The sequence below is a fragment of the Balaenoptera musculus genome, chromosome 12, assembly GCF_009873245.2.
Source record: "Balaenoptera musculus isolate JJ_BM4_2016_0621 chromosome 12, mBalMus1.pri.v3, whole genome shotgun sequence".
Taxonomy (NCBI): Eukaryota; Metazoa; Chordata; class Mammalia; order Artiodactyla; family Balaenopteridae; genus Balaenoptera; species Balaenoptera musculus.
This window is the reverse complement of record NC_045796.1, coordinates 53622479-53645936: the sequence shown is the minus strand read 5'-3', so window position 1 is coordinate 53645936 and position 23458 is coordinate 53622479. Positions and strand designations below refer to the sequence as shown.

General features: G+C 39.9%; 1 protein-coding gene across 1 annotated transcript in view; it reads left to right on the top strand.

Annotated features, from left to right (window-relative positions):
- Nucleotides 1-23458, top strand: part of CRYBG1 (crystallin beta-gamma domain containing 1) — a 207587-nt gene that overhangs the window by 72976 nt on the left and 111153 nt on the right. The window contains exon 2 of the mRNA XM_036871435.1: nt 14457-14595. Within this exon, the coding sequence (XP_036727330.1) occupies nt 14457-14595 (139 nt within the window). The remainder of the gene's footprint in view (nt 1-14456; nt 14596-23458) is intronic.

Sequence of the window (23458 nt, the reverse complement as noted above, 5' to 3'; positions counted from 1 at the left end):
TTGATTTCTAATCTCATAGCATTGTGGTCAGAAAAGATGCTTGATAGGATTTCAGTTTTCTTAAATTTACTGAGGCTTGATTTGTGACCCAAGATGTGATCTATCCTGGAGAATGTTCCATGCGCACTTGAGAAGAAAGTGTAATCTGCTGTTTTTGGATAGAATGTCCTATAAATATCAATTAAATCTGTCTGGTCTATTGTGTCATTTAAAGCTCTGTTTCCTTATTTATTTTCATTTTGGATGATCTGTCCATTGGTGTAAGTGAGGTGTTAAAGTCCCCCAGTATTATTGTGTTACTGTCAATTTCCTCTTTTACAGCTGTTAGCAGTTGCCTTATGTATTGAGGTGCTCCTATGTTGGGTGCATAGATATTTATAATTGTTATATTTTCTTCTTGGATTGATCCCTTGATCATTATGTAGTGTCCTTCCTTGTCTCTTGTAACATTCTTTATTTTAAAGTCTATTTTATCTGATATGAGTATTGGTACTCCAGCTTTCTTTCTTTTTTTTTTAAATAAATTTATTATTTATTTATTTATGGCTGCATTTGGTCTCCGTTGCTGCACACGGGCTTTCTCTAGTTGTGGCCAGCTGGGGCTACTCTTCATTGTGGAGCGCCGGCTTCTCACCGCAGTGGCTTCTCTTGTTGTGGAGCACGGGCTCTAGGTGCGGGCTTCAGTAGTTGTGGCTCACAGGCTCTAGAGCGCAGGCTCAGTAGTTGTGGCACACAGGCATAGTTGCCCCGCGGCATGTGGGAATCTTCCCAGACCAGGGCTCGAACCCGTGCCCCCTGCATTGGCAGGTGGATTCTTAACCACTGCACCACCAGGGAAGCCCTCCAGCTTTCTTTTGATTTCCATTTGCATGGAATATCTTTTTCCATCCCCTCACTTTCAGTCTGTATATGTCCCTAGGTCTGAAGTGGGTCTCTTGTAGACAGCATACATATGGGTGCTTGTTTTTGTATCCATTCAGCAAGCCTGTGTCTTTTGGTTGGAGCATTTAATCCATTCACATTTAAGGTAATTATCGATATGTATGTTCCTATGACCATCTTCTTAATTGTTTTGGGTTTGTTTTTGTAGGTCCTTTTCTTCTCTTGTGTTTCCCACTTAGAGAAGTTCCTTTAGCATTTGTTGTAGAGCTGGTTTGGTGGTGCTGAATTCTCTTAGCTTTTGCTTGTCTCTAAAGCTTTTGATTTCTCCATCGAATCTGAATGAGATCCTTGCCGGGTAGAGTCATCTTGGTTGTAGGTTCTTCCCTTTCATCACTTTAAGTATATCATGCCACTCCCTTCTGGCTTGTAGAGTTTCTGCTGAGAAATCAGCTGTTAACCTTACAGGAGTTCCCTTGTATGTTATTTGTTGTTTTTCCCTTGCTGCTTTCAATAATTTTTCTTTGTCTTTAATTTTTGCCAATTTGATTACTATGTGTCTCGGTGTGTTTCTCCTTGGGTTTATCCTATATGGGACTCGCTGCGCTTCCTCGACATGGGTGGCTATTTCCTTTCCCATGTTAGGGAAGTTTTTGACTATAATCTCCTCAAATATTTTCTCTGGTCCTTTCTCTCTCTCTTCTCCTTCTGGGACCCCTAAAATGCGAATGTTGTTGCATTTAATGTTGTCCCAGAGGTCTCTTAGGCTGTCTTCATTTCTTTTCATTCTTTTTTCTTTCTTCTGTTCTGCAGCAGTGAATTCCACCATTCTGTCTTCCAGGTCACTTATCCATTCTTGTGCCTCAGTTATTCTGCTATTGATTCCTTCTAGTGTAGTTTTCATTTCAGTTATTGTATTGTTCATCTCTGTTTGTTTGTCCTTTAATTATTCTAGGTCTTTGTTAAACATTTCTTGCATCTCCTTGATCTTTGCCTCCATTCTTTTTCTGAGGTCCTGGATCATCTTCACTATCATTATTCTGAATTCTTTTTCTGGAAGGTTGCCTATCTCCACTTCATTTAATTGTTTTTCTGGGGTTTTATCTTGTTCCTTCATCTGGTACTTAACCCTCTGCCTTTTCAACTTGTCTATCTTTCTGTGAATGTGGTTTTTGTTCCACAGGCTGCAGGATTGTCCTCTTCCTCTTTTTCTTTCCTTCTTTGTGTCTTCTTTCATTCCACTATGAATCATGATCACATGATCAATGGCTGTAAAGCCCAAGAGTAAAGCTAGTGATACATTTGTGTGAAGGAAAGGGAAAACCATGAGTTCTGATGTGAAATAATAACAATCTAGATCTGGTAATTACAAAAGCTCTGTAAAGTCACTTTATAATCTCTGAAAAAAATCTCTAACCATTATCTCTTTTCAACTGAACCTGCTTTTTCTCAGTAATCCTTATCTGAGAAAGAGAATAATCTGCCCTTGGGAAAAAGAAAGACTATTTCTCAGACTGTTTTATTGCTTTCTTGTTTTTTGTTTTGTTTTGTTTTTACCAATACTGAAACAGTTCTGTCTTTCATATTGGCTTTCTTTTTTTCTTCTTTGCTATGCAGTACTATTTCAGCTACATGAAATTGACTTTTAGGGCTTATTTGGGAATCAAACCACCACTTATAACATTGTATTTACAGAATGATAAATCAGTTATTTAAAAAAAAAAAAAGTTTGGAACACAACCCTTTGGTAAATTAGGATTTCCTTTAGTATAAACCGGATATCTAAGGGGTAAGGAAACACAAGATTCATTACAATCAGTGATATTCCGGGGTAAATGACTTTTATAATTAGATTTAATAGAATCTGACAGCCAAAGATTGCAAAGAGAAAAGGGAAAAGAATTAATAGGCAGCCCAAGCAAAGACATACAAATAATAAAGCAAGGTGTACATAAGGGAAATGCAAACAGATTTCTCTGACCATGATTGAAAGGCTGAGTTCAGAGAGAGGAGAGGGGGGTTAGAGTGGTGTTGGAGAACCCCTCAGGGCGGGGAATTTGGAGATTGTTGCTAGCATCTCTGTAAGGACAACTTTATTAAGCTAGATGGTGAGCAGGGACACAGTGATAATCTCTTGTTGCCTCATACACCTGAGAGATTTCAGTTCATGAGAGCCGAGATGATAAATATCAGTCTATTCTCAGATCCAGCTTCCCACCATCTTCAGTCAGCAACCTGGATTCCTGATATGTCGGCAAGATGTTTTACATTATTACTTCTTGTTAGAGATTTTTTTTTTTTAATAAATTTATTTGTTTATTTATTTTGGTCGCGTTGGGTCTTTGTTGCTGCACGCGGGCTTTCTTTAGTTGCATTGAGCGGGGGCTACTCTTCGTTGGGTGCGTGAGCTTCTCATTGCAGTGGCTTCTCTTGTTGCGGAGCACAGGCTCTAGGCGTGTGGGCTTCAGTAGTTGTGGCACGTGGGCTCAGTAGTTGTGGCTCATGGGCTCTAGAGCGCAGGCTCAGTAATTGTGGCGCATAGGCTCAGCAGTTGTGGCTCACGGGCTCTAGAGTGCAGGCTCAGTAGCTGTGGCGCACGGGCTTACTTGCTCCGCGGCATGTGGGATCTTCCCGGACCAGGGCTGGAACCCGTGTCCCCTGCATTGGCAGGTGGATTCTTAACCACTGTGCCACCAGGAAAGTCCTAGAGATGATTTTTAATTAGAGTTTTCTTTTGTAACATTATCACCAGTTAAAGGCACTAATTGAACTCATTCATTAAGTAAATGATAACAGTTCTAGTCACTACCATAGGATGTATCTAGGAGGCCCTTGTGGCGTTTACCCACCTGGTGCAGGTGGATAGGGGAAGCCAAAGATGTAATTCAGGCAGTTATGTACTAATTACTGTGCATGTTACATTAATATCAAAAAACTGCCAGGTATTTGGAAATCCAGTAAGTCAAACATGGTGAAATTGACAGTTACGAAAATTAATGTAAAAGCTAACCTCCATAAGAATTATCTTGAAAAGTAAAAAAAAGAGATAAAGAGACTCATCCTCATATTTTAAAATAGTTTTTTTAGTTTCACATTATCATCAAAGGACATTTACTATAAGCACCAGATTGTGTGTGGGAATGTTTTAATGTCTTACAAGTAACATTTAAAGACTCAATTCTCACTTTTAGGTTTATGAGAATTACGGACCATCATATAGTAAAAACATATTGATTAGAGCCTTTAAATCTCTGAATTATAACTGTGAGAATTTTGAGAGTATCTGATTTGTAGGAAAAATAAGTATTTGTAAGTTCAGGAAATGCCGTAAATACTAAACATTATTGGTATGAGGAACAAATTACACAATTTCTCTTGAAACTTTATTGCTTCTAGAAATGCTACAAAGTAATAATGTTTACAGCAATGCAAGTATTATCAAAGCTCTGGATTGAGGAAGATAATTCTTTGAGTGCCTGGAAGGACTAACTAAGGCAGAAGAGTTCATTGCCAGGTTATTTAGGGACCCCAGAGTTTCATAAACTCCTAATTGTCATGGCACCAGAGTCATTTTGGACTAGTGAGGTAGGTGGGGCAAAGGTAAACAAAGGAAGCAGATGGTGCATAGTAAAGGTGCTGTAAAGTCAACTTCAAAGTATGTGACATCACCATAGACTTGTGGAAAATAACAACAGACACACCAGCCTAGCATGCAGCTGTCGTGGTTAGGAAGAGGTGCTTTTGAACTAAAGCTTTATGTTGACATTATTTGAAACAGTCGTAAACAGCAGCAGGCTCTGCAAGCTGCTACTTATGAGTAGTTATAAGCTACTAGTTATGAGTCAAACCATCTGTGCAAAAGGGGCTTTGTATTCTCTCACCCAGGAAGTCTTTACTGAATGTCTGTGATGTGACAGATGTGGTCAGATGCCGTGTCAGAAACAGAGGGAATTATATACACAAAGGAACTTCCTCTCTGGGATGAGAGAAAGAACCATCCATAATTATGATAAAGCTAAATTACAGTAAAATTGCCTGTGACATAGGGCGTGTAGGAAAGCTATGTTTGAAAAGGTAAATTGGGTCCAGAAGGTAGAAGAGCTTGAGTACTAAACTTTGGAGTTAAGACTCTTCTGTACACAGTGCTGAACCATCTAATGGTTTTCAAACACCAGTATACACCAGGAAGATCAGTCTATTCATAACTTTAGAATGGGTTAGAGGATGCAGGAGAGACCAGATAGCAGAGAATAGCTGGAAAACTCTGTAAATTGAAGAGATAGTGAAGTTAGGAAGTAGGATAATGGTAGTTGGAATGGACAAGGGTAGATGGACATCATACTGGCAAGGTGAAAGCATGTTCCATGTATTTATAATTTCCACCCCATCACTTCCTCCTCTAAAGATTTACAGTTTATCTTGAATTAACAATGTAAATAAGTGAAGATAAGAAATCTAAAGGAATAGTAGTGTGATAAAGCCAGAGAGACAATTACTTTACAGAATGTATATGATTCTGTATAATTATTAACATTTTTTCATGGTCAGGTACACAGTCCACATTGTCTGAAAGACAACTGGTGAGGAAAAGGAAAGGTTTATTTGGCACTTAAGAAAGAGAGAAATTTCTCCTTTCAGTCCCTACAGAGAGAATATTAAATAAGATGGTGGCTTACACCCTTCTCAGGTTCCCTGCAGTATGTTCAGCAAAGAGGTCTATGTGGCTGCATTTTTAGTGGCTCTCAAAGCAAGCTCAGGTATGATGACAAAGAGCCCCTGACCAGTGATCGGAGGTGGGGTGCTGGGAGCAGGAGAGTTCAGGGATAACTCCCCAGAGTTGCCTCTGGTGATTCAGGGTTGGTTTTCTACCCTTGTACATATAACTATATTCTGCCAAGTTTCCTGCTCCTTGCCTGCTCCATGGTTATATAATCACCATTAGCTTTGTTTTGTGTTGCAAAAGACAGCAATTTAAAATACTCTCTCTTGCATTATTTATTTGTTATTTATGAGCTTAGTAAAGTCATTAGTCTTTCTTTGGGGGTTATATATGTCATCAAAAGAAGAGCTACATTTTCTCTGCTATTAGGTTATAGAAATTTGAGTAGCCTTAAAAGGAAAATACTAGCAATCAAGAAAACTTTTTATATTTTGACAACTAAAAACTAAACTTGTCCAACTGGAATATTGTAAAGAAAAGTTGAAAAAAAAGCCAGAATCTTCAGCAGCTCTAAGTGAGAGCGTATGCAGTCATGCATGAAACACAAGACTCCTGATAAACCTAAGCCATTCCTTGAGATACAGACCACGGGTCCTCAGTTCTCTTGGGGTTTTGGGCAATGATTCCCCGGGTGGTTTGGTCCCTGGTCCTCTTTGCTCTTGCTCAGATTGAGATCCTTCTTTCCTCTGGGACCAACACTAATAAAGCCAAACCTTGTTGAGCCCAGCCTGGTTCTGGGGGGGCTTCATAGTTTGTTAATCATGGGAAATGACCAAATGACCAAAATTTATGTATTATTATTGGTCCTGAGATAGCTTAGTTAAATTTCACACACTCTGTAGCACCCAAAGCCTAGATTTCACTACATGGAACTACTAGGGCAAAACCCAGCCTTTGTAGGAGAGAAGATGATCTGCATTCCCAGCGGTCAGATATGAGGGGAACTTGGACAGACATGAGGGGAATTCTCTCCCACCCAGCACATCGGGAGATGGTTCCCAGCTTTTGAGCTGCCATTTAAAGCATCAAGTTTAGTGACACACACTGCACTGGGGTTTGATGGCCACTGTATTTTTTGGTCGTTTATAGTTGGGTTTATATTCTATAATGAGCCATAGAAGAATGTTTTATCATTTGTTAGTGGCATCTGCCAGTTTCCTTGGCAGTGCATAACAATAAATATCTTTCTTGCTTTAAAAAAAAAAAAAAAAAAAAAAAAATCAAGGGGCCCAGAAAGATGGAGGCAGTTGGGAGCAATAGAGGCCAACCAATCCAGGGTGTGTTACTGTTTACAAAAACACTACTAAAAAGGATGAAAAGATTGATGCTCTAGTGCAACCACTAGATGGCAGCCTTTCTGCATTAAAAGCTATCACCGTTTGCTAACACCAAATACTGGTATTAATGATTAAGTATTCTTTATATGGCTAAAACTATGAGGATGTTTTGGATTTTCAGAACGTGAATGAGCATAGAAAATTTATTCATTTCTCCATCCAGCTAGGGATTTTGTGATCATAAAACTCATCTACAGAGAATTTGAAATCAGTCTCTAAACTAGGAGTCAGATGAGTTCTCTACCCTCCACTCTGCCAATAATTAGCCCTGTGACCATGAACAAAGAATGTCTCTGGTCCTCAATGAGCTCAACTGCAAAATGAGATGATTGGGTCACTAGATTATCTCTGAGATATCTTCCAACTCAGATATTCTCATTTCTATATCATTTTGTAGTTGAGCCTGATGAATATGCTAGCTCAAAATACAATCCACATGGGCTTCCCTGGTGGCGCAGTGGTTGAGAATCTGCCTGCTAATGCAGGGGACGCTGGTTCAAGCCCTGGTCTGGGAAGATCCCACATGCCGCAGAGTAACTGGGCCCGTGAGCCACAACTACTGAGCCTGCGTGTCTGGAGCCTGTGCTCCGCAACAAGAGAGGCTGCGACAGTGAGAGGCCCGCACACTGCGATGAAGAGTGGCCCCGCTCGCCGCAACTAGAGAAAGCCCTTGCACAGAAACTAAGACCCAGCACAGCCAAAAATAAAAATAAATAAATTTAAAACATAGCTGATACTTATTGAGCACCTACTATGTGGCAATACTAGGCTAAGTGTTTCATGAGCATTACCTAATTTAAGTCTCATGACAGTCTGATTCTAATCCCCATTTTGCAGATGAGGAAACTGAGGCTGAGAGAAGTTAAGTAACTAGCCCAAGATCACATGGCTAATGGCTAGGCTGGTATGACTCTGAAACAGTGTGTATACCATTGCTATATTTCCTCTGTAATTCAGGTGAGAAAAATACAAATTTGAATACACCATTGCTTCTGAAAGAAAAACTCATTCTGTAAATCCAAAATCCTTGGTTTTCCAAGGGAAATATATTAGGGGTTTTTTTTTTTTTGGTTTTTTGGGTTTTTTTCCTGGAGATAGGACAGATTTACTTGGCTCTATTGTCACACTGTCATTAGATGCCTCTTTGTGAGCCTTGGCAGAAAAGCCTAACATCCAGTTTCATGCACATGGGTAACCAGCAGGCCCAGGGCCCTGTCAGCCTTGTGGTTTCTCAGAGCCAGTGTCTCTTTAAATGTGCAATGAGGGACTGCACCAGGTAATCACTAGGGACCTTTCCAGGTCTAGAATTATCTGATGGTGTGTCCATAATCTGATACAGGGCCTAATATTAGCAGGATAGAAGTTGCTCAGTATATGGTAGCTCCCTACCATTTAGCAGTTGCAGCAAGGAAATACTACACATACTATTTAGTGCTGTTTGTTAGTAAATTAAAAGTTTCCTCCCTTTCTTTGTGGCCAGCAAACTTACGTAGCCTTACAACCATTGCCTTAATTCAGAAGAGTGGTTCTAGTATCTGGTGTTTTCAGCTCTCTTGGAGACGCTTTTTGGTAACTTCCAAGTCACAATTCCAAGGTTTAGTAGAACATACTGTGAATTCTTTGAGTAGCCACTAGATGGCAGTAGAGCATCAATTTATACCCTAGAGTTAATCCCAAACCTTTAGTTTTCTGTCTCATTGTATTTTACATGTACATTATCTCTGAAGCAAGAATTATTAGATAGAGAAACTCATAACTTGCTTTATATTGGGCTACACATATTAAAATGCTCGAGGAACAGCTTGATGGCGCAGACCAGATCAGGAAAACCTGAGGTGGATTTATAGGAAGTAAACAAAGCTGAAGTTTCATGGGCAACTCCAATGCCTTAGGAGGGGCCCTAGTGCTACAAATTTTGAAAAAGTAAGATATTTTGTTTTCTTTTTCTTAAAGAGGGCTCCAAAATTATATAAGCTTCAAGCCTCACAAAGCTTCGATTTGTCTGGAAATAGCCATGTGGCTCTTTTAATTTAGGAAAGGGTAAAAACAATCTTGCCGTTATTAATTTTCTACCTACTTAATCTCCAAGGACAAGGGCAATCCGGCTTTTAAAAGCAAGCCAAATAAAAAGGAAACAGGAAATAATGGAATGAGTGGGCCAATATTCCAGTTGTTTATGAGTCTGAGTGAAATAAAATACTTAACACTGAAACTCTTTCACTTCTGGCAGCATAATACCTGTACTAAAAAAAGGAAAGTATAGATTATAAATTAGCAAATTAGTAAATTATCCTCTGCTAAAACTCCAGACCGGTATGGCAGTGTTTGAGGATTTGATTTTATTCTGTCTTATTTTTTAACCCCAGAAGTGTTGTGCTTAGTAAGAGACCAGAAGTGACTATTCAGAAAGGAAACTCTACTTCCATTTATAAATCTTAAATTTCTCACCAGGGGGCTATGCTTAGTCTTTCTTAAGACTACCAACAGCCTACTACTCATCAGGAGTTAAGCTGAAATGTACCCTTTGGAAAAGAAAAATGAACTTTCCAGTTGGTCTTTCCTGTTGCAAACACTTACTCAGATTTTCTTTTAAGCTAGGGGGACTTATCTATGTCTAGCTCCATCTGTAACTATTATTCACAATTAAAATATTTTGTCCACGCGATGAGCTCCTATGTCTACTAGACCTTGATATCCTGAGGGCTTGGAGTGGGTTCCTTCACCTTTGTGTCCTTGGATATATGACACGTGGCAGGAAATCTAAAAATGCTTGCTGAAAGAATGAAAGCTAGATATTATTTCAAAGTTAATGTAGGGCCTGGGGGTCCCTCCAGCATGATTCTAGGTGTATTATATCTGTGTCATGTTTCGCAAAGGTTGTGTTTCAGGAGACACACTTGTGTAATACGTTTGCCATGAGTAGAAGTTCTGTGTCTGACATTAGAGAGGAACGAGAAAATGCTCATGGGGTGGCCTGAGCGTCTGGGGGGAGAAGCTCCTAAAGCTGAACTTGGCTTGTGAAGCCCTCTCAGCCCACACATCCCGTGGCCTTTCTTCACCTCCCAACCGAGTCCTGGAGCCAACTTTGAAATAATGACACCTGTGACAGGTGCTCAGCAGGACTGCTTGGATCTGGATCTGGAAGAAAAGGAATTCAGCCAACCCCTCATCCCCCTCCCTTCCAAGGGAGGTCAGAGGTCACATTGGCTGTAGCACAGACTCGGCAATTCCTGGCTTGGGAATTGCAGATGAAGCAAGGACCTTGCCTGGACTACCTGTGAGGGTCATCCCCTTCCTCTGACCACTGAGAAGCTAAATCTGCCTTCTGAGATCATGACCCGAAGCATATAGAATTGACCTTTGGATAGCAGGCTAAGTCTTGTTAGTTTATCCCCAAATCAGGAGGGCAGGTACACTGCCTGGGTTCAACATGCAATGAGGCCAGAGTCATGAACGTTTCTGCTTTGGTAACTCAAATTCAACCATGAGTATATATCGACTCCACGTCTACCAACAGTGTAGTAAGTGTGGGGAACGTGTTGTAAGACAGGGAGGTGAGGTGACACACACCAACGTCCATGTCCACTCCCCCCCCTACTCCTCTCTTCCTAATAGAACCCCAGCTTGTTTTGGTGTAGGCATGAGACACGCAGAGAAGTCTGCTAGGTGGTTTCTAGGGAAGACTTCCTTACTTCTTTATATATATATATATATATATATATATATATATATATATACACACACCCACAGACACACATATATATTTTTTATATTGGAGTATAGCCGATTAACAATGTTGTGATAGTTTCAGGTGCACAGCAAAGTGACTCAGCCATACATATACAGGTATCCATTCTCTCCCAGACTCCCCTTCCATCCAGGCTGCCACATAACACTGAGCAGAGTTCCCTGTGCTATACAGTAGGTCCTTGTTGGTTATCCTTTTTAAATATAGCAATGTGTACATGTCAATTTTTAAATATAGCAATGTGTACATGTCAATCCCAAACTCCCAAGACTTCCTTACTTCTGAGAGAGATACACAGGAAAAGATAGTCTTTTCATCCCCTGGAATTATCGTATCTATCATATCTATATGTAATGACCAGAACTGTAGCAGCCACTCAATTCAGCAGCAACTGAATAAACTGATTAAACCAACTCAGTCCACCCTTTTCATTTATATGCAGTAAGAAACTTCGTGTTTGATTAAGCTTCTGTGAGTTGGAATTTCTGTTACTTGCAGGCAAAAGAATCATACTATAGGCTGGGATTGGATCACAAGAAAAATTTAGAAAAAAGAGCACCCTTGCTAGCTTTTCATCACACAATACATAAGTATCTAGCAGGAAGGGAGAACTCCGTTTTGGAACTCTGCCCACCTCCAACAATATAAAGCTTAGGAAGCACATGTAGTTCAAGTTTATCACTGCATCTCTAGATCCATTCAATGGCATATTTTTTTTTCTTCAAAAAGAAAAAATATTAAAAGTGGCAGACTTTCTGTACATTTCTTGTTACTTTTACAATTTATATAAAACTGCAGTGGTTGGAATCCATTTTCTGTCCTGCTACTGAGTCCAAGCTCGTACTGCTCACCTCACAATACACCAATAAATCGAGAAATGAGGTGTTGACGCAAGGAATACGATTTTATTTGGAAAACCAGCAGATGGAGAAGATGGTGGACTAAGGTCCCAAAGAACCATCTTGCCTGGGTTTGGATGCTAGTTTCTTTTATAGAACAAAGAGTGGGAGGAGAGGAGGAAAAGTTAAAAAGGTGATAAGCTGTTGCAAATATTTCCTGATTCCAGCCAGACTCTGGAGGGGGTGTGTTAATTTCTTCTTTCCTGCGGCCATTTACAGGTGGGCCTGGTGAGGATGTTTCCTGTGAACTTAAAGGTATTTTAGCTTACACCTCAGGCTTGGGAGGCAGGGTTCCCAGATATGGGCCATTACGTATACTTTAAACTATAGGCAATGTCTCTTTAGTGATGAACTTGTAACAAAAGCAATAGAATAGGAAAGTTAAAGTAAAAGAAATAGATCCGATATGGAGTCAGATTTGTTCTTCCCCATTATAGTCCTAGTGGTCTTCACTTGCTTGCTGCTCTGCTTGGCTTATTTGTGAGCAGAAGAAGGCCAAGGACTGTGGTTTAGGGTCAGTGGACCAATTAGTAAAAATAAGTCGATGCAGACCTACAAGCGTGGTTAAGCCTTTAACACCTTCTCAACTCTAAGATAGTTTTCAGTTGTTATGTGATTCCCCGGAGCTAGGTGTGTTTTTCTATCCCTTTATACATGCCTTCTGTAATTCCTAAGGAGAGATTTTCCTCAAAGGTGAACTTCAGTGCTTTCTTTCAGAGGGTAGAAATGTTTTTTTTCTAAGTCCTTATATATGGTGTAAATGTTGCAGGAAGGAAACAGTTCAGAGTGGTTACTTATGCAGAGAGAAATTGTGACTGGGCTAAAGAAATTATTTTTTTATTTCAGTTCCCATGGAGAAGACAAAAAGAAATTGTTGCTGCTAATATATCTTCACATTTTCTGTAACACAAAGAATAATGTTTTCTAAAACAAAGAGGTGCAAGATGAATTTCTTCAAATTACTCCCATACAGCCTTAATTTCTCAGCCTTAATTATATGCTTAAGAAATATATCGGGCTTCCCGGGTGGCGCAGTGGTTGAGAATCTGCCTGCCAATGCAGGGGACACGGGTTCGAGCCCTGGTCTGGGAGGATCCCGCGTGCCGCGGAGCAACTGGGCCCGTGAGCCACAATTACTGAGCCTGCGCGTCTGGAGCCTGTGCTCCGCAGCAAGAGAGGCCGCGATGGTGAGAGGCCCGCGCACCGTGATGAAGAGTGGTCCCCACTTGCCACAACTAGAGAAAGCCCTCGCACAGAAACGAAGACTCAACACAGTCATAAATAAATAAATAAATAAATAAAAGAACGTGAATTTCTTAAAAAAAAAAAAAAAAAAAAAAGAAATATATCAACCTGGACTTCCCTGGTGGCTCAGTGGTTAAGAATCTGCCTGCCAATGCAAGGAACTTGGGTTCGATCCCTGGTCTGGGAAGATCCCACATGTCACGGAGCAACTAAGCCCGTGCGCCATAACTACTGAGCCTGTGCTCTAGAGCCTGCATGCAACAACTACTGAAGCCTGCACACCTAGAGCCCGTGCTCCACAATAAGAGAAGCCACTGCAATGAGAAACCCACTCACTACAACGCAGAGTAGCCCCCGCTCGCCACAACTAGAGAAGCCCACGCACAGCAACAAAGACCCAACGCAGCCAAATATAAATAAAATAAATAATTTTTTTTAAAACGAAGAAGAAATATATCAACCCTTGTATCAGTTATAACGCTGCTCAACTACAGATAATAGAGAACATGTGACTCAAAGTGGCTTAAAGAATAGGACATTTATTATGCAACATAATAAGAACTCTAGAGCTAGGGCAGGTCTAGGGTTGGTTAATTCAGCTACTCAACAATGTATTTGAAGACTCAAGTTGCTCTCATATTTCTGCCCTGCTTTCTCCTCCATCTATTCTCCGTAGGCTAATGCCACTTCTGGTCCCAGGATGGCTGTCACATTTCATCACATGCAGTCATGACGCTGGCCTTCAGGGAAGAACTATTGCTTTCTGTAAACCTTCTTTTAAGAGAAAGACCTTCTACTGATTCCTTCAGCGGATGTCTCTCTCATATCAGTGGCCAGAGTTGCATCAGATAAGTAGGGCAAAGTACAAACACTTTAAGGGTCAGGTAGACCTAAATCAGTGTGGTGATATCAGCAAGACAGATATGTATGGGCATATGTCTGAGTCAGTTACTGGCGAGGGGAATGGGACACCAGGATTAGACCAATCGTGATTGATTATCAGGGCAGGAAGCAGCTTCCTCTGGAGCACATGGATATCTGAACAAAATCAGGGTTATTAGCAAAGAAAATGTGTGTTAGGGGTGTGGCAGTTAGGCTGGGGGTTTAGATGAAGGAAATGGTTTTGGGCTAGGCAACCACCAATGTCTGCTAAAACTCTCTGCCTTCGTTGGTTTGCATTCCTTTTAAATCTAATAAATATTATAATCCGGGGAACAGTTTCCTTTGCCTGGCATAGCCTAGATTCCTCCCCTAACTGGGAGTCAGTTTCCACTTTATTTCCAATGTGCAGGAAACATACAAATGTCTTTTTTTTTTTTTCTCTTAAGAACAATGACAGCAGAGCAACCAAACAAATATAAAATGAAATTGTATTGCTTTCATGTCAAAATCTAACCATCTAGCAATTTACCTATTTACCTATCTATCTCAATTTGTTTTCTGCACAGGGTTTAAAAGAATTCTGTTTATAAATGTGTTATGAGAGTACCAAGTTATCTGCAATCCTGTGTAGGTTTTGAAGAATGATTCATTATTTTGGTTGATTGGAAATATACACAGGGAAGTGTGCCTTTGGGCTTCTTGATTTTCCAGCATCCTTGATAAGTTGTTGTTTCCACTCTTTACAGAGCTTTGGAGGTAGTGGATGGAGGCCGTGTGGCTGGAGAGTGCCAAGAATTTACATTGCACTTCGGGGAGTCCCGGTTCTTTCACACCACCTGTGAGGTGCCTGGTCCTTCACGTACAGAGTCTGGAATGTTTAAAAAGGTAATGCTTCATTTCCAGTATTTGGCTCCCAGGACTAAACACTTTAATGAATTAAAAAGTGAAAAATAACCCCTGTCTGATTGAAAAACACATAGTTGAAAAGAACGTAGATGGTAAAAAGGTCATTATATATCAATGCACCAAGATAATAAATAAGAATCAAGGGATAAGTTTGAATCTTTGCTCTTTGCTGCCTTCAAATGTTCTACCTCGTTGTCCTGGGTGCCTTTTGCCTGCCCTTTTCCCTTTGTATACCTTTAACTCAAAGATATACAAAATAAAATGACATCAATATTTGGAAATAGTGATTCTTTCCCATAAAAGGCATTTTTACTACTTCCTACTGTAAGGCATTTAGAGTTGTTACCATTCTATCGGTAGTTACATCTTAATATCTAGATGTTTGCACAGAAAGTTCTGACTTAACTATATTGCCTTAAAAGAAAAGTTTTCCCCAAAGTGGGAGATAATGTGTATGCATGTTAACTGCATCCTTTCACCCATGAAAAGACATGGCTCCTGTCCTTGCCTGCAGGCAACAAAGTAGAATAAAGTCTTGAGTCACAGTGTGAGAGCTGGTTTAGCTGCCAGACTTTGAAGGTTGTATAATGCATTTCTTTTTTTTTTTTTTTAATAAATTTATTTATTTATTTATTTATGGCTGCGTTGGGTCTTTGTTGCTGTGCGCAGGTTCTCATTGCGGTGGCTTCTGTTGTTGCAGAGCACGGGCTCTAGGCGCGCGGGCTTCAGTAGCTGTGGCTCGAAGGCTGTAGAGCACAGGCTCAGTAGTTGCGGCGCACAGGCCCAGCCGCTCCACGGCATGTGGGATCTTCCCGGACCAGGGATCGAACCCGTGTCTCCTGCATTGGCAGGCGGATTCTTAACCACTGTGCCACAAGGGAAGCCCAAAGGTTGTATAATACATTTCTTGTTACAACTTCTTATAAGATCACTGATGGTTAGTAATGAAAGATATTTTGTCATGAAAGAAACCCCCCTCCCAAAGGAATTTGCTTTAGTAATGCTATATATTAAAAGTGAAAAAATTACTTAGTGTAAGATGAAAAATTTTAGAGATTGGACGTACAACAATGTGAATGTATTTAGGACTACTGAGCTATATACTTAAAATGGTTAAGCTGGTAAATTGTATGTTATGTGTATTCTACCACAATTAAAAATTAAAATGAAAAAATATCTTACTGGTGGAAAGCAGTAAGAAAAAAGGACATGATGCGATTATAAACTCATATTTTATATTTTATTAGAAAATGACAAAAGTAGGTAGGGAAATTCAACAGAAAATGCTTTCTAACTCAAAGTAGCATAATATCAATCAGAGTACCAGAAATATAAAATTAAATTTTATAAAATGTTGAAATTAAAAAATCAAATTTAAACTAAAAAATTAAATAACCTGGCTTCCTATAATTTATACTCACTTTCAAATTGGTTTTGCATTTTGTTCTTCTTTCTCTATAAGAAATAGTTTATAACTGGAAACAAAACCTGATAAATCCAGTCGCTGGCCCTGAGTTTCGAGTTGTTTTCTACATTTTTCCTTTAATAACTTAAAATAAAAATAATTCTGCAAGTATCATGCCATTAACTATCCTATGATGTTTACTGAAGTCCAGGAAACAATTGGTGGCAGCATTCAAAGTTGGGGCAAAAAGTAAATTCCCTGAGAAGGATGGCAGTGAAGGGTCTGCAGTGCCCCCTCCCTTGGTCTGCAGTTCAGCAATAGCCGTGTCTTCTTCACAGTACCCTTATCCCATCTAGACATGCTCTCTCAACCCTTGCTTGCTGTCCCAGGCTGCAGTCAAGGAGCCCTGAGCACCAGGCAGCTCATGGGAGAGGCCCCAAGGCCAAGCCAGAGAGCTCAGTCCCATGAAGGCTGGCAGGGAGAAAGAGGCCAGTCGGTACACCTGGGGAAGGCAGAGGCTTGGGACCAGAAACGGATGAACTGGGAACCCAGTGTAGGAAGGGAGCCAGGGCAGATAGAAGCAGGGTAGGAACTGGACGAAAGGAGCAAGCAGAGGCAAAATGTCATTCTGGCTACACTGTCTCCACGTGTCGCCTGAAATGGGGTCAACCAGGCACCGCCTGTACTCTCTACCTGTACCACACCCTCCTGCTCAGAGATGGTCAAATGCCCACATCAGGAAGAACTGGCTCCCAGGTCCACTTCTGGATCTGCCTGTTTCTCCCTCTCCCGCTCCCCGCCTCCATCATCCCTCTTTCTTCCTCCTGCTTGCTCTGGGCTCTAGCTCTCTGGATCTTTCTCATCTGCATATTCTACTATGGCTGGGAGAAAGGAAGAGGCATGGAACAGGCGTTCTCTTGCCTACTGATGTGTTCTCAACTTTATGTCTCTTGAGATCATGGCTGAGAGGAGTAACCAGACCATTCTCAGAAGTGCAGGACAGCCCCACACCACCAGCCTGGCCAGTAGTACCGGGAAACAGAAGCTAACTCCATGTAGATTCTGGGTAGTTCGTACCTACTGTGAGTGCCAGCATGCCAGGGCGCCTCCCATACCTTCCAAAGGACTCTTCTCTTAATCCACTCTCTGCAGCAAGCCTGGTCATTTCCTGCAGGATTCAGCAGATTTACTAGGAAGTTGTATCAGGGCCACCCTTGGCGTCTTTCCCAGGCAGAAGGCCATCAGTTCTTCTTAAGATACCTGACTTGATCTAGCCCTCTAAGTTATATGTATTTACTCAGATGAATGTTTAAATTTTTTATTTTCATTGAAGTGAAGCCATGTGCCTTCCCCCAAACAACCAAGATTTATTCATTTTCTATATTTGTTCCATACACTCTGTGTTACTGTGTTTGTTTACTTATTTAACATGCTGTTAACATTCCTTAGACATTCTTTAGAGCTGCAATACTGTACTGAATCCTTCAATTAAAAGAAGACATTGTTCTTCCAGCTTGTATAAACGGAAATAGGGATTTATAATTATAAAGCTGGTATTGCCTCTCAAATGCATGTATACGTCAACTAGGAAAAAAAGCGCAACTACAAATCAAAGGAGAATATTACTAGAATTTAAATCTTAGAAAAATCATCAGGGATTTTATTTATTTATACCAAACAATTTTTCCTTTAAACGACTGCGTAAAACCTTTAGTCAGCTTTAGAGTAGAAGATATATTTATGTAAATATTTATATTTGTTACAAATACTTATATATATATATATTTTTTATCATGAATATAGAAATGCACTCTTTTATTTATTTATTTATTTATTTATGGCTGTGTTGGGTCTTCGTTTCTGTGCGAGGGCTTCTCCAGTTGCGGCGAGCAGGGGCCACTCTTCATCGCGGTGCGCGGGCCTCTCACTGTCACGGCCTCTCTTGTTGTGGAGCACAAGCTCCAGACGCGCAGGCTCAGTAATTGTGGCTCACGGGCCTAGTTGCTCCGCGGCATGTGGGATCTTCCCAGACCAGGGCTCGAACCCGTGTCCCCTGCATTGGCAGGCAGATTGTTAACCACTGCGCCACCAGGGAAGCCCACAGATATTTATATTTGTAACAGACTTTTAATATGAGAGAAAAGCATAAGGAAGTGGTATCATTGAGTGAAAACATATATCATACATGATAATTATATTGAATAATTCTTTCTTTGCATGTAAGAAAGGGTTAACATTGTAGATTAATATATGTTTTGCTGTATTATGTACTTACTATATTTACTACTTAATTCATTTTTTAAATGAAAATGTCTTAATTCCACTACATAGAGATATTTCCAGGACATGAAGTAACACCCTTTATTAATTAAAGCATTTCTTTAAAAAAAAAGAGAATAAGAATACTGAGCAAAATATTGTTAATTAAAATTAGCGTCTTCAAAGAGAGTAATTACCTTAATGAGAATTTCAGTGATTTCTAGTATGAAAATCTTTTAATTTCCCTTCAATTCTAATCACTTATTTTGATCTAGAAAATTGTATCTGACAATAGTGATAAGTAAAATTGTCACATTTTCAATCATTCTGGAGCCAAGTTCAAACAAGTAAAAAGGAATAAGTGGGCACAGCAATTGTTTGATTAATTCAAGCAAAAGAAGAGAATTATTTTTGCTTTAACCGTTTGGATTTTTTCATTCTTGACTTGGATAAAGCCTCTATTTCCCATTGCCTGTAAGTGTGTTTGCATGTGCATGTGTATAAGTGTGTGTATGTGTACTTTTTAAAAGAAAAAATAAGCCCCACACCCCCAAACCAAAGTTACTATAATCTATAGAGGAGAAAGAATTTTGCCAATTCAGTGCTGCTCCTTTAGAAGTCATGTGTACAGATTTTGATTCTTGTTAATGCTTCTCTGCCTCATCATTCAGGAGATATCTGTGAAGCTCTCATCCCACTCTTGAGATTGGGATGCTCCCAAGTCATCCAAGACAGGTATCTGCTTCAGTCTCAAGTATCTCAGAGATGGTTCTACCACAGTTGCTTTTGACAGCTTTTTCATCGCCCAATTAAGCTTGTAATTGTCAAGGTAGAGTGTTGTCCAGCTTCCAGCCTGGTTATTCTAGTTCAGTCAATAAGGATAACAATTCAGTTCAACAAGGATTTGTCGAGGTAGCAGAGAGGACAAAACATTTCCTAACATGTTCATTTCCATGTTTCTCAGGTGGTTGAACACTCTGAGAGGTGACATCCCATTTCTCTTCCCAACCCTATCACTTCTCCTTTCTCTCTCTCTAGCTGTTCCACATGAGCCCACTGATTTTCCTCTGGATGCCCAGTCCCCAGGCTTACCTCATTTCTTAGGTTGGACTAAGTTCAAAATATGAAGTACTTAAGAGGGCTCAGACTTGTCCACCTGCGCTGCCCCATCCCATGCAGCCCAGTGTTGGGTCTTCTCTTCTGTCGGGTTGGCCTAGGACACAGTACATGAACATTGGTTGCTGGGCTCCTACATTTTTTCTCAGATCACCCATGTTGCTAATCTCACCAAGGACTCTTCTGAAATTATCCTGCAAGTAGTAAGACCTTCGAAATCCAAGTTCCGACCCCCAAGCCCCAATCCTGAGACGGAGGCATTTAATTACTAAGGTTAGTCCTTCCCAATAGTGACTTCCTTGAAGGACTTAAGAGTATAATCCATCTGTTCCAACTCTGCATTCCACACTCCTATTGGCACTTTGTCTTACACTTGCATATGTCATCTGGTGTGTGATTAGGGACTGCTGGCCCCTTAGACCTACCTTGTCCCAAATCTCTGCTTTCATCGTCCTTCAGATCTTGACATCATTTTACCCACCCCACCCTACCCTGGGACCTGTCCTAGCCACACAGATAGGCCTAGTGCCCAATTTCAATCTCTCATCCCTTTCCCTACTGGCTGCATGGCAGGAATCTCTCTGTGCTCTATAAGTACTGATCTAAAAGGCTAAATATACTGTTAGGAAAAATAATTCAACATAGAGAGCAATGTGTACAGCATGTTACATTTTGTGTAAAAGGGGGATTAGAATAGATAGATATAGATATATCTTTGTAGATTCATTAAGAAATTATGGAAGGATACATGAAAAGCTAGTAATAATTACTTGTGATAGAGGTGGGGGAAAAGAGTAGATAGGGGATGCAGGTGGGAGAGAGACTTTACTGTGCATCTTTTCATATTTTGAATTTTGAACTATTTGAAAGTATTGCCTATTCAAAATGTTTTTGAAGATGGAGGAATGAATAGATATGATTTAAGTTATATTGTGATTAAAGTCACATTGAAATGGTTTAGGTATGCACGTGTGATTTCTTTATGATTCTCTGATTTGCTGTAAACTCTACCAGTCCTGACTGCATTTCCGGAGGACGTTACCGTTGTTTCCAAATTTCTTATTGCCCCATTCTACTGCCTTTGCCCATATTCTTTCCCATGCCTAGAAAGTCTTTCCACTTGTCTACCTGCAAAATTCTACTCATCCTTTAAGATCCTGCTGAAACAGCTCTTTCTTTGTGATCCCTGCCCTCAAAAACTTGTTTATTTACCTTGGATGTATCATGAACTCAGCACTTACCATATTGATTTACAAGTCTCCTTCCTTACCAGACTAGGAGGCCCTAAGGGTCAGACTGCATTTGTATGGCTGGAACATTATAAATTTTGCGTGAATGAAATGCTGTCTATTTGCAGTAAAAAGTAGTAGAAAACAATGCTGTTGGAAATGTGCAGCATTTCAGCTCCGTATGAGTTGAATTTTTATTTACGCTCTAGAAGGTAGAGAAGGAAAGCTCACCAAATGAATATGCACATAAGTAAGCCATGTGTGGGCAGCAGAAAGAGAATGTGGCTGTTTCTGGAGCATGACTCCACCCTCCTTCTCCAGCACTTGGGCTGTGGGGTCGTGAAGATCAAGGTAGAGCATAGTGGCCTAGGAAGCACTTTTCCTCTGGAAAAGCCTGGTATTATTGGATGCAGCAAGAGGTGCTTTTCCTACATTGGAAATTTCACATGTTGGGCATTCTATGGGCTGGAGAATGTTGCTTTAATATCCCAAGAGTGGCATTACAAAAGCAGGATATGGTATACCAGTTCTTTTTCTCATTAAAGCTAAATGTCTGGCCTTATAAGAAAAAGATTGATTGCCTATGCATAGCTGGCTTTGGGAAAATCAAGCCTATGGATATAACTATCTGTGATATTGTACATTTGAAGGTACCATGGTCACAAGGAAGTAACAGGAGATCAATGAGTGATTTGTTGTTTGTTTGTTTTTTTACACCCCAAGTACATGTGTTGTCTTCCTTTGAGGTAGTGACTATGGGTGCTGTTTATTCACATATGTATAAATAAATATATAAGTATATATTAGCCAGTCCATTTCCCCATAACCCAAACTGGAAAGCTTTGTCTGTGATAGGGTTTTGAGGTCTATTTGTTTTTTAAATGTGGTAATATATTTATTATTTTTCTTCTAAATATTATATTTGTTTGTTGCAAAAAATTTCCAAGAGTGTGAAACATACAAAATGAAGACTTAAATTCTCCCATTACACTTGAAGGTAACTAGTTTGGTGTGTATACTTTCAGAGTTTTTTGTTACGTATTTATGTAAACAGAGTTAGTGTATTTGTGCTTTTCCAAGCAAAAGATATCATACAATGCATACAATTGTCTAATTTGTTTCTTTTTACTAAGCAATCTTTGTGATCATCTTTCCAAGTCAGTATCTATAAATACACCTCTTTTGAACTACTACGTGATAGTATTCCATATGTATATTACGATGGCTGTACTATTCTATAGTTAACCAATCTTTATTTATGAACATTTAAGTTATTTCCACTTTTTTTTTCTTTTATAAACATTGCCCTCTCTCTGGGTGTTTTTCTGTCAGTATTTCTATGGGATAAATTCTCTAGAAATGGAATTACTGAATCAAAAGCACACTTATTTTTAGATGTTATAAATATTGTCAAATTGCCCATAAAAAGGTTTTATCAACCTAAGTTCCCAACCAAAGTGAATGAATGTGTCTGTTTTCCTACCACTTCATAAATGTTGTATGTAATTGATTTTTTTTCGTTTTGTCATTCTGTTGGTATCTCATTGTTTAAAGTTATAATTCTTCAATTAAGAATGAGGTTGTGCTCTTTTTTTATGTTTACTGGCCATTTGTATTTCTTCAGTGAATTATCTTTTCATGTTTTTTGCTCATTTATGTGTTGGGTTTATCTTGCTTAAGATATTGTGACAAAGTGATAATCATTGGTATTCAAACTGGTTAAAAATTGTGTTTTTACAGGGGACATTTTAACCTTTTTGTATTCTTTTTCTTTTAAAAAGTTATTTTAAGTTATTTAAAATAACTTAGTGTTCGGTTATCCAATTAAGGTTTAAATTTGTTGTGTGCTTTTAGGGGTGGGAGTTCTGTGCGGCTGGAACTGTTAGGTAGTGAAAACCGGAAATGCTTCTCTGCTCTTACTAGAGAGTGGGTATCAGAGGAGATGGGAGTGGGAATGGGACTTGTGAAATAATAGTTTTTGGTCACTCATGCAATGGAACTAAACGACAGTCTCAGAAGAGTCACTGAAGTGTTTTTCCCTCTCATTCACTGCAGTCCTGCTCCTGTATGTCTTTCAGTCCCTTTGTTCAAATGAATTTCTTTCACTTATTATAAAAAATATTTACAACAGTCGTAGACTCAAAGTACCAAAGGCTGAAAATATTTAAGTTAAAGTCCTTCAGGATTCTGTGTCTAGCTCTAGTCAAGACAGATCCATTTCTTCCATCAGGAATCCCTGGCTGGTGATCATCCTGACCAGCATGCCTGTCTTGTTGTAAGGATCATTAGTGATTGTAAAGCCCAGAGCGTATACAAAGCTCTCTATAAGTAGTAATTATTGTTATTGTTCTCTGACATCCTTAAATTTCAAACTGAATTCCTACCAGCCAACGTAGTACAGGAGAAAATTAAAGTTCTTGTGACATCATTCCCAAAATAAAGAGGAGTTGCTGGCCAGTGATGCTCATGTGTTTTCCTGAAGACGTCGAGAGAGGATCACATCGTCATTTTGGCCAGAGAGAAGACAATTTGGGGGGGGGGGGGGGTCTTCTTTTGAATATTCTAATCATAGAGTATTTGTTTAGGTCAGGAATCCCTCATTGGGGATCCCTTGTTTAGCCAAGAACAAAGCCCTCTGGCTACACTCGACGACATTTGGGCCAATTGGAACCAGATCTGGTTGCTTATGTAGCTCTGGACACTGGACTTCTTCTGCAATACTCAGTTCTGCTGAGGAAAATCTGAAGACTGGCCTAATCCAGAGCCTCAATGGGGGGGTCGAACCTGCCGTGGTTCTGGCTGTGGCAGGTGTAGCGGCTGTGCCGACAGTAGC